Source organism: Nylanderia fulva, unplaced genomic scaffold (assembly GCF_048542155.1).
Source record: "Nylanderia fulva isolate GAGA-0341 unplaced genomic scaffold, ASM4854215v1 Scaffold80, whole genome shotgun sequence".
Classification (NCBI taxonomy): domain Eukaryota; kingdom Metazoa; phylum Arthropoda; class Insecta; order Hymenoptera; family Formicidae; genus Nylanderia; species Nylanderia fulva.
The window spans coordinates 321,669-334,171 of NW_028190917.1; the positions used below are offsets into that span (position 1 = coordinate 321,669).

The window sequence follows — 12,503 nt, forward strand, 5'->3', positions numbered from 1 at the left end:
TATAATCCTGTTATTCTTCGCGTTATTATCATTTTTATAGGGAATATTTATTCCTAATATTTATTTCTAATATTTCATGATAAACTAAATGATAATCCTTAACAGTCGCCAGTAATAAATATGAAAATCTCTCCTCCAATTTTAAAGTCGACCAGACTGGCAATAATTTATTTAAAAAATTTTAGTTAAATTACAACGTTTCGGCTGTCATTGCAGCCCTTTTCAAGTAATCTATGAACAATTATATACATATAAATATACTCTTAATGCGCTTAATCATACAAATAATTATAAATTTACAAAAATATATATGTTTACGTACCAGATTAATACAATAAATCAAATTTACAGCAAACCCCCGACAAAATTAACCATTGTTTTGTTGAACAATGTGTAACAGACAGAAGTGAGCACGAAAAAATAGATGTTGACTGTTAGCAGAAAACTTAGTCACTAACGCGTTGAGAAAATAGAAAACCAGAGTACTGTGTCTTTCGCAATTTTTTAAAAAGTCAATACAAAGTCAAATAAATAAATAAATAAATAAATAAATATGTAACATATGACAATATAATATATTAAATAGCTTCAAGAACGCGATCATAAATCCCACTGAAATTCTCCGTATCTTTTTGTAAATTAATGCTCTTTCTTTGGTTTTTTATATAGAACATTTCTGCTATTTCTCTTTTTCTGGTTTGTTTTTCTTGATGCAGAATCACAGGAGAATCCCAACGGAACTCATGATCGTTGCAAGTCCGATGCAAACTAACAACTGAGTGTGATGTCGTGTCTTTTTTGATGTTATTTTTATGTTCCTTAATACGTGTTTCTAAATGTCGCTTTGTTTGTCCAATATATGTAGAGTCACAGTTCGCGCATTCGATCTTATAAACGACATCGGTTCTTTTTAAGTTGTCAATACTATCTTTTCCTCTTTTTATCAATGTGTCTAATTTTTTAGGAACGGTATATAATACACCGATTCCATTTTTGTTTATGCAACGAGTAATATTTTCGCTCAAACCTCTAATATACGGCAACGCTATAGCATTTCGTGTATCAAATTTATCTCGATTAGACGCACCAAAATTACCGCCAAATTTAATCGCCCTAAGTCTCCTGTTAATAATTTTGTTTATGACTGTTGACGGGTAACAATTGTTACGAAGAATTCGTTTGACTAAGATGATGTTTTTCTCGTGAAACATAGGGTCCGCGAGTAAAATAGCCCTGTCCACGAGGCTTGTGATCACACTAATTTTATAACGCATCGGATGGTTCGAAAGAAAATTTATATAACGGCCTGAAAACGTAGGCTTACGGAACCAGTCAGTCGTCAATTTGCCATTAACTCGTATAACGTTTGTGTCTAAAAAACTTAAGGAACAATTGTTCTCCAATTCAAACGTAAACCTTAGTCGAGTGTGAAAGCTATTAAAAATCGTAAGCATATCCTCCACTTTACATTTCGGAATAATTGAAAAAATGTCATCAACATATCTGAAATAACAATAGGGCTCAAAATCCAATTGACGCAAACAATATGATTCCAAATCGTCCATAACCATATCAGACAAAATTGGAGACAAAGGAGACCCCATAGGCGAACCGAAAACCTGCTCGTAAAATTTTCCATCAAAAACAAAACTAGTCGAGCGCATAACCGTGTCAATAGCATGTAAAAACTGTGCCATGTTAAATGAAGTAAATTGTGAGATATCATCCCAACGATTTTCTATTGCTGCTTTTATTAATTCCCACGGTGTGTTAGTAAAAAGCGAAGTCACATCCAACGAAATCATGACATGATCGTCATCAATGTTTTTATCCTTAATAATTTCAACAAAGGACCAACTATCCTTAATGTGAGATCGAGGTTTATTGACTGCATTTTGCAAAATCTCACTTAAATAAGATGCAATGTAATAAACCGGACTTCCTAACGTTGAAATTATGATACGAAGAGGGTAACCTACTTTATGGATCTTAGGTAAACCATAAGCACGAGGCAAATTGCCATTAGTACATCTCAATTGTTTGTAAACCGAATCATCTATGAGTCCATTATCCAACCAAGATTTTAATAAGGTCGTGATCTTTGCGTTGAGAGCGTTTAATGGATTTTTATTAAGTGATTTATAGGTGGAAACATCTTTCAGTAAACAATTCATTTTACCCACATAGTCAGTCCGATTCATCAATACTGTGACCTGGCCCTTATCTGCTTTTGTTACGAAAATGTTACTATTTGATTTCAAAAATTTTGAACTATAGGGCTGCAATGACAGCCGAAACGTTGTAATTTAACTAAAATTTTTTAAATAAATTATTGCCAGTCTGGTCGACTTTAAAATTGGAGGAGAGATTTTCATGATAAACATTTCTAAATTAATTACTCGAATCTTTATAAGCAGATAAAGAATATCGTCTTCGATTTCAAGGAACCCGAACCTAAGCTAACCCTGACTGGAAGGAGGCGTCTATCGTGTTTTATACGTGATTCCGACCGAGCAATCGACGATTGTCTAAAAATAAATACGATATTGTTATCGGATTATAAGCTGCAAACTCCGGTTTCCGGTCGAATTATCTCACGATAAGTCCCGAAAATATGACGGACAACTCGATCACCGCCTTGAAGAAGTATCGCAAACAGTCTAAAATTTAAATAAAATGTTAAATAAAATTATATAGATGATCATCTAGATGAAACTTTGGCGTCATCTTATCTTTATATAAATAATAAAAATATGTACTATCTATATCTGCATCTTAGATGAAAAAAGTGGAATCCTTACTAAATTATTTAGAATAATATATTCAGATAATTTGATTTAAAGTTATAGCACATAAAAATACTTAAATAGTAGAACTTAAACAGTAAGCGATAAAAACTTATAGATAAAAATATGAATATATTTTTATATCCCTTTTATAATTTCCAATTTTTTTTATAACCGTTTACTTAAGCAGTCTTAAAAATAATATTACCTGAAAATTATCTAGATGAAACGCCATATAATTTTATACCTTTTATCTAGATATATTCATTATACGAATTTTTATAAAATGTTTATTTTCCATCTCTCTGTGAGATATAAAACTTCTATTATGAAGTGAATTGATTGTACGAAGTCGTCATTGTGAATTTTCGTATAACATGAAGAGTCGATGACCCGATGACGTGTATATCTTCTTTTCGAGACCTCAAATTCTTTTTTCATATTATTTTATATATATTATTTTAATCGTTTTAAAATGTATCGAGAATCGATACGTTTATCTATAGAAATATTGCGATGAGGTCATCAAAAAATAAATATTTTACGATATTTCATATCTTATGTCAGAATGATTTTGCACCAGAATAAAATATGTGCATATATCTTGCAAAATGTGCTCATTTTTCGAGATTATTTTATTTCATGATCTAATTCGACAATATTCTGTCTCTCTCCCTCTTCACATTAAAAAGGACCAAAGAGTGAAAGAATTTCATTGTAATATATTATAACTTCTACGAAAATAGCTTCATTTAGGCTGGACCACTCAATTTATTACCGCACAAGTGAAAAAAATGACAAAATATTTTACGTGGAAAGAGGAATCTCCCTCTGTAAATAAAATTATTTCAGAAAGGATGAGAAAAAGAGGATACATTTATTCATCCATTCATTAAATACGATTCATTATCGCAATATCAGAAACAACGTGTATCAGCAATTTTCTTTCACGAGAATCCTTTTTTCTTCTATTGTGGAAAAATCTCAGGCAGAATCGTAAATAAACGCCCCCGCAAAAATATCATTCTCGATTAATGAGAGAATTAATTAACTCCATTCAAATGCGAATGCTGCTGCTCTCTCTCTCTCTCTCTCTCTCTCTCTCTCTCTCTCTCTCTCTCTCTCTCTCTCTCTCTCTCTCTCTCTCTCTCTCTCTCTCTCTCTCTCTCTCTCTCTCTCTCTCTTTCTTCAAGAAAGATATATGCAACGACATTTGGGTCTCACCGCATAATTCTATCTCTCATGATTAATTTAATATCAATTTAATATTAATTTATTATAATATTAATTTCATATATCAGAATAAAATGATATTAAATTAATATATTAATATATTAATATATATATTAAATATAATATATTAATATATAATTAATATATTAATTAATATATTAATATATTATTTAATATATTAATATATGGAAATTATAATTGATATATTAAATACTCTAATATATTAATATATTAGAGTAAACCATATTATAATAATAATTTGCATTTAATAACAGCTCTTCCTAACACATATCCAAAGTTATGCGCTTAATTTATTTCCTTCGATTCGACGGCCATTTATTCGTGACAATTTTCGCATATAACATAGTTGATCTTGTCGTATTAGTATAACAAGCTGGAAGAGGTACTCACCTCCCTGCAATCCTTTCGTGAACATCCTCTTAACAATCGCGGTCTTGTCGGTGTATGCGTCTACGTTGGCGATATTGCTGCAAATGCGTCGAAATTCGCGAAAGGTGTCATCCTTCGACGAGACCTTCTTCTTTTCCTCTTTGTCTCTCTCCTTGTCATTCGTCGCGGTTTCTTTTTTCCTTTTCTCAGGCGTTTTTCCCGAAGTACTACTCGAAGAAGGGGCCGCTTTTCGCGGCGACGCGGTCTTTTTTGAAATCTTCGTCGGACCTGGAAAATGATACATTTTTTTGCAATTAAAAACTACATATAATTGTTCTACTTACTTTATTCTACATTTAATATATTATTTATTTTATTTTAATTTTTGTTCATATTTATTTTTTTTATTTTATAATATGCTATTTTTTTTTTTGAAAATTCTGACGGATTATTTATTACTAAAATTTATGTTAATAATGAAATAAATAAAAATCTATATACTAATATAATTTTCTGATAAAACTTTCTCGTCTTGCTATTCGTACATTAACGTGAAAATATTTTTAAGTACTGAAGACGAAATAATTACGAGGAAAAAATGCGCGGGCGATATAACACGTTGTAATCTTTCCCCAATATCGATAAACTTTTTTACCCTCCTGGGAGAGAGTTCTCAATCTCTCTCTCTTATAAGCATCAAGCTCTTTTGGAACTTTCCGTGTTGTAAAGCTTTTCTCTCTCGTAAGGGAGAAAATCTATTAAAAGTAGCGCACGAGTTTCTCTCGCAGAAAGAAAAGCCGGAAAGCCTTTGAATGATTTCTCCGTGTAACGCACAGATCGAATACGCTTCGAAATAATGCGAAGAAAAGTAGATTGGATTACGTATAAAACGTTAATTGCAAAACAGCTAATAAAACTTAATAAACTTCAAGATATATAAGATATTTTGGAAAGCTAGAAATCTGATTTAAAATTTATTTTTTTCGAAAATCTATTTTTTATTCAATTTAAAAAATGTATAAATTAATTATTTTACTCTGAATAACAGTTATACATAATTCAAATAAATGTAATAAATTTAAATAGCTTTATTAAAGGATTTTTTCGGAAAAAAAAAGATCAAATATCTTTTTAATAATAGAAATCTCTGATTTAAATTACTTTTCTAAAATATCTCTTTTAATTTATAAATCAAATTATTTTAGTCTGATTAGTAATTATATAATACAAATAAATAAGTAGAGTCATTAAAGAATTTTTTTCGAATAAAAGAGAGAACCCAAATATCTTTTCTATGATTAATAATTTTATATTTATTACATAATTTAAAATTTAGTTTCCTAAAATATCGAGCAATACCAAAATTTAAATCTCTATTTTATTTGATTTTAAAAATTTCATAAATCATTTTACTCTGAATAACATGTATAAAATATTAAATAAAGAGAATCGTGAAGGAATTTTTTTCGGAGAAAAATTGCTTCGGAGATGAAGAAGAATTATAACAAATTTGTTTAAAAAACCCTTTCAAGTGTAAGAAAAATATTTTAATTCCCATCGACTGCGCGAAAACGCGAAAAAAAAGGAAATGTACCTTCTACGACACAAAAATACTCACAAGATTTCTCGAATTCCTCCAACTTGTCCAGGATGATCTTCTTATCGTCATCGGACAACTGCTCCCAACCCTTCACATCCTCCGCAGGATCATCGATCCTCTTGGTTGTCGCGCGCTGTTTGGCGAACGCTTCGAATAGACAGTTCACATGATGCCAGGCCGGCATCAGTTTGCCGTCCGCGAAGAAGCTGGTCACGAATTTGCCAATCCGTATCTCACCCTTCTCGAGTGCGCACTTGCATTTCTTGCATTTCGCGCGGCCAGTCTTCGCGCGTTCTACAACAAAGGGTTTCTCTTCTCCCTGTTGCTCTTCATCCTCGACGTCGCTCGCCATGATGATGACTCACCTGATGTTGAGATGAAAAAAGTTATTTTATAATTATTATTTACATTTTATATATAATTTTATATTTATTTTATAATTATTATTTTATTATTATTTTATAATTATTTTATAATTTTTTTCATACAAAATCATTAAAGTTAAAAGACGCATTGAATCATTAGCATTATATGTGATGATCATGGGCGCTTTTCAGCAATGACAGTGTGTAACATATAATCTATACTAGAATCCAAGTAGCAAACGGACGTCATTAAACGTCAAAATGACGTCATTTTGACGTTTAGTGACGTCGTAGTCTGTTACCTGGGAAATGTACATCATACGAATATCATTAGACGTCAAAATGACATCACTTTTGACGTTTAATGACGTCAGTTTGCTATTTGGGAAGTGTATTTACAATCTAATCTGATAAAAGTATACCTACAATATTTTAAAAATATGTACCTAACTTAATCAAACTATCCAAATTGACAGTTAAAATGCTGTGTCGTTTTATGCCACTTTATAAATCCCAACATCTTATTATTTTTATTTTCTACATAGTTTCTAGTAGAACACAAACTTTCAAAAAAACTTTAAATTTTGAAAACGCTCCGTAAAGTGACTGCCCTGCCCTCTGGCGATGAAATAAAGAAAATAAGCAGCATTTCAGCTGCAAATCGACACTGTGACTGTTTTCCGTTGCTGGAAAGCACCCTATATCAGAAGCATTCTGAACGGATCTCTCTCCCTAAGTCCTTTCTCCGAATTATTCTAATAAGCCATGTGTGTACAGTGTTTAAATACGCCTAACTGAGGAATCCGGGCATACTCGCGTTATGTCTTAACAAGGGTAATCGAGCTTTGGATTAGCGATGTTCGTAAAGGAACGAAGCGGAGAAGACCCACGATGTAGTTGCGTAAACTGCTACAGTAATCGCTCACAAATAACATACACGCGCGTCACGGATATTAGGTAATTTACCTTAAACAAAGCAAACGCATGGCGCAGGATTCCCGGCATAACGTAAGGATATGCGTTAATCAAGCTCGTAGATGGGAGATGTTATTTAAAGTCCTCGCAACGCGATGGAAAAAACTGTAATTAGACCCGGTTTCAGGATTCGTGGTTTTTTTCCTTGATTTTTTTAAAGATTTCTTCAGTGTAACGTTTAGGTTAATTTTTTATTAATATGTAAGAGGAAAAATTGGAGAACCGAAAAAATATATCGCGTTGAAAAATTAATATCTTTGATTACAGTTCAATTTGAAAAAAAAAAAAAATATATATATATATATATATATACACACACAAGAGATAAAAAAATATTAGAAAAAGGATAATATATTATTTTGTTGAACTATTTATTTTTGTAAAAGGACGAGAGAAAATTCGAGTTTCAGAATTCGAAAGACTTCATTAAAAATTTAAAAATTTTTATTTGTAAATACAAATTATATTTAAGATTTTGATAAGACTTATTCAAATTTATCTGTGTCGATATATGCAATCAGCCAGCATTTAATTTTTTAGTCACTTTACAGAGTTGAAACGTAAAAACAAAATATGATAATAAAGATATTCAGGGTTGGCTAAGTTAATGATTTTTTAAAACTAAGTTAAGTTAAAGTTAGTTGCTTATAAAAGTAATTTAAGTTAAAAGTTACATGAACAAAAATTAACTCGGTTAAAGTTAAGATTAAATTAACTGAAGTTAAATCAAAAGTTAATTTTTAAAAACATTATTTATATTAAATTAGAATTTTGTTTGCTAATTCTTTTAAAATTTATAATAACAAAGAAATTTTGATTTTTATATAGAAATATATTTTTTGTTAATTACAATTTATGACAAATGAACATAAAAATTAATAATATTTTGATTTAAAAATAATATACGTTTATAACTTACAAGAAAAACAATAATGGTATTCAGAGATGAAAAAATTTAACTTAGGAAAAAAATTAATAAATTTAAGGTTAAAAATAATTAATTAAAGTTAAAAATTAATACATTTTAAATTAACTAACAATAAGCTAAGTTAAAAATGATTAACTTTTTAACTTTTTTTTAACTTTTAACTAGTTATTACCTAACCCTGAAAATATTTGAAAAAATATTAGAAAAGTATGCAAATTCTTATCTAGGACACTTCTTGTCTCAACGAAGAAATTTGAGCATCTTAAATTTTGCATTGGAGATGTTAACATATTGATTTCTGGAATGTCGAAATGCCAAAGACAGACCTATGTATGACGCAATTTACTGTAATACCAAGATCGTATGCGATAATACGTGTATATCAATAATCTCTTATTAAGCTTTCATTAGATTCGAGTATGCACTAATCCTCGGAATATCATAGAGATGCTTTAAATAGGATTCCTGTCTCTCTCACTCTCTCTTTCTCTCTCTTCCTCTCGATCTTAACGAAAATTGGAGTAAAGTGGGATGATCTCGTAAAGAAATCGTCTTTTTAATTATAAATGTATTCTTTATCTTGATCAAGAATACATTTATATAATTAAAAAATATACAAGATATTTCATAACATAAAACTAACCCACCTTTACGTGTCACATATCTATATAAACTTTTTTCATTGTTTTTGTGCCTCCCATTCAGTGTTGAAATAATTTCACGTATTATGAGATATTTTGTAAAAATATTCTCAATTTTTTGAAAAAGGAAAAAGGATGGGTCAGATTTTTGCATAAAAATTATAAATTATATACGTATAATCTTACATTCTTTGATGAATATAATAATATTATAATATTTTTATTCTCGTCTCCGGAAAAGTGGTTAAAATTTAAAAAATCACATTTTTTATCACGTAGTTAGTAACAGTTTAATTAAAAATATTTAACTTTGTATTTGATAATTTTTTTCATTAGCATCTTTAAGAAAAACACACTTGAAAAATCTAACATGGCAAAATCAATATAGATAAAAACTAATAAGTAATACATTTTCGAAAAAATATAGAAGCTCTACAATTTTAATACATTTGCATTATTTAAGAATGTCAAAATAGCTAAGAATAAACTTTTATTTAGGAAATTTTACTAATAATTTTCTTAACAAATTTTCACTCTTCTTGGAAGTTTTATAATATAAACTTATATTTTTTATTTATACATTTATATAACATGAGCAATGAAAAAATTGACCACTTTTTTAAATTTTATATCCATGATATTAATCTCGCATTTAATTCTAAAAATTATAATTCTGAAAAAATATCTTAATTTTTAATTAAAAAGAATTCTGTAAAATAAAAGAACAATTGTAATACAAATAATTAATTGAAACAAAATTGTATTACTAACCGTATTAATATAAAATAATATAAAATAATTGATTATTAATTATTCAAATTAATTTTTTAAAATAAAATTAAAATAAATAATTTTAAAAAATATAAAAAAATCAAGAAAAAAATAATATAAAAAAATTCATTTTTATACCTTTGAGAATCAAAGGATAAAAATACTACCAACATATTTCGGGCAATTCAAAAAAAAACATAAAATTACACATATAATTTACTTCAGATTAGTGAAGGATCCTAGATTAGAAACAAACCCTTTCATCCATTGTTCAATCGTTCTTTCAATTTTTTCGAGGAAAAACTTGCTCCTCGATTTATTCGCGTGATAAATCGTGCTCCTTTTCATATTTTGATCCACATTTTGCGTATACTTGAAATTGCGACTTACTTACGAAAATAATTTCATCAGTGGGAGGGGTAGGAGAGAGGAAGGGGAAAAGAGTGTGAACGGAGAAAAAATCTGCACCGAATCTCGATAATTCTCCTTCTCCTTTCTAATAAGCCGCGATAAGAAAAGCTGCTTTATCATCGCCTCGCGATTGGCTCTCAAGAACGGAGAGAACATTGCTCTAATCTAATTTTAAATATTCGCTCATCTCTCTTGCGTTACAATATATACTTATACACAGGGTGATTCATTTTAATCATCCCGAGCAAATATTTCGAACACTATGGGAGATACGAAAAAAAATGTCAAAAAATTGTTAACTTCAAACCTCAATAACTCAAAAAGCGCTTAAGAGAAATATACTTTATTATAGTATTTCGGAAAGTTCTCGAGATAAGCTATAAGAATATGCAATAAAAATAGTAGGTTTCACTTTAAAAAATTAAATTGACCTTGAAATGACCTCTAAATTTGACCCTTAGGTCAAAGTCAAGGTCACCATCAACATTCTAAGCGTATAGTAATGTTTTTCCAAGTTTTACTTGACTTATGGCGTAGGAAATTAAAGATGACCTTCACGTGACCTTCAAATAATTTATACAAGGTCAAACTAATGATACCGTCTTATGTCCTCCTTAAAAAACTTGTGTTTGAAACATTTTTATGATTAAAATGAATCACTCTGTATATACAATACATATATACGTTCAATCATCCATGATTCGAGCGTCTTTTTTGCGCGCGATTAATGACGTCACGAATGGCGATTATATATATATATATATATATATATATATATATATATATATTAACGATTGGAAATATAGTCCCTAAATATTCCAATCTTCGGCAAATAATGCATACGCACGTACGCGTGCGTAGGTACGCATGCACGGTTGTTTTCATCACTTACATTGCGTCGCGAGATTATCAGCGGCCTTAAAACGCGCGTCATTTTCCTCGTCATCGTATTAATGTGTGTAATTGGCGCGTCGCAATTGAGTCGCGGCAAAAATTTGATGTAGACCGCGTATGACGGTCGATTTCGGAGAACGAGTTGACCCGCTTAAATAAGTACTATAGATGGTGCAGAATAAATGAAGAAAGGAAACCGAATGAGTTTGTAAGATGAATCTCATTTGACATAGAATTTGAAAATTCAATAAATTATTTTAAATTATTAAATTGATTCATTTTTAAATACATTTAAAATAAGTTAATTTTGAAGAAACTAATAAAATTATAAAATATAATAATTAATCAATTAAGTTTCATTTCAATTGAAGGAAATATATAAAATAAAATAATTTTTGGAATTGTTAAAAAAATTAATTAAAGTTCTCAAGAATATGAATATTGAAGACAAAGCTGTTTATGAGGTGATATTTCTGATTTATTACTAAAAGATACAAATTTAAAATTCTTAAATTATGAGAAATAAAATAAAAATTAATAATAATGAACAAATGTAAAAAATAATTTTTTTAGTTTTGTACATGTGTTACAAATGAATGAAAAGCTACTTATTTCTACAAAAAATAAAATTAATAATAAAAAATGAAGTAATAGAATAGAATATAAAAATATAAATAAATTAATAGAATAAAATATAAAAATATAAGTCAACTAAAGGGACGTGTGTAGCCGTATAATATATGTGTAAATGGAAACTATTTTCCAGTCACACAAGGAGATATGGGTGAGAACGTATCATATATGACACAGATTTAACATTCATAAATAAAAACACCCACGGGGAAACAAAATGGACAGCACGAATTGGTAGCGAAAAAAACAACGATGTCCTTTGAATATTTTGAAATAGTTATTCGACACAATAATAAATTAACCTCTTCCGAGAATTTTCTTAAAATAAAAAAAGTTATTTTATTTATTTCTCAATTATATTTATTCAAAAAAATAGATTTATTATTAAATAAAACAAAAAATTAGAAACTATTTTGAAATCTTTGAGAAAAATCCTGTATACATGTATGTAATATTATTGAAATCATAGATGTGCAAAGTAATAAAATGCAAAATGTTTTCTTCATAAACATTTAAAATACGAAATAAAAAATAGATATATTTTTAAAATGGTTTTTTGAAATAAAAATATTTTTGTTTAATATTTATATATTTATTTTATTTATTTATATACTTATTCTTTATTATTTATATCCCTCTCTTACTATTATTAAACTATTATTAACTATACTATTATTTTTATATTCAAATTTTAATTTCTTTTATTATTTAACTTGTGTGAATTATAAAAATTGAATTACATGAACAATTATACATGAAATTATAAATTCCAATTTGGAATTAAAAATTTTGTCTATACATTTACAGACATTCAGTCGATTATTCTTGTAAAATGATTACAATAATTTTTAGATAGTAGATATACTTTCAGAAAAA

At 28.6% G+C, this 12,503-nt stretch overlaps 3 protein-coding genes across 7 annotated transcripts in view; 1 reads left to right on the forward strand and 2 right to left on the reverse strand.

The window, feature by feature from the left end:
* Nucleotides 1-12,503, reverse strand: part of DNAlig3 (DNA ligase 3) — a 77,192-nt gene that overhangs the window by 47,108 nt on the left and 17,581 nt on the right. For all 5 annotated transcript variants that reach the window (XM_085489350.1, XM_085489349.1, XM_085489348.1 and 2 more), the window contains exons 2-3: nt 6,028-6,374; nt 4,431-4,697 (exon numbers count right to left, since the gene is read on the reverse strand). In XM_085489350.1, coding sequence (XP_085345476.1) covers nt 4,431-4,697; nt 6,028-6,361 — 601 coding nt within the window. In that variant the 5' untranslated portion in view covers nt 6,362-6,374. The remainder of the gene's footprint in view (nt 1-4,430; nt 4,698-6,027; nt 6,375-12,503) is intronic.
* Nucleotides 1-12,503, forward strand: part of LOC114931643 (uncharacterized) — a 31,529-nt gene that overhangs the window by 5,105 nt on the left and 13,921 nt on the right. The gene's annotated exons all lie outside the window — the stretch shown is intronic.
* On the reverse strand, nt 57-2,210 carry LOC146719979 (uncharacterized). Its single transcript, XM_085489352.1, has 2 exons — nt 323-2,210; nt 57-231 (listed from the first exon to the last, which is right to left on the reverse strand). The coding sequence occupies exon 1, from the start codon at nt 2,199-2,201 to the stop codon at nt 579-581; it is 1,623 nt and encodes a 540-aa protein (XP_085345478.1). The 5' UTR covers nt 2,202-2,210; the 3' UTR covers nt 57-231; nt 323-578.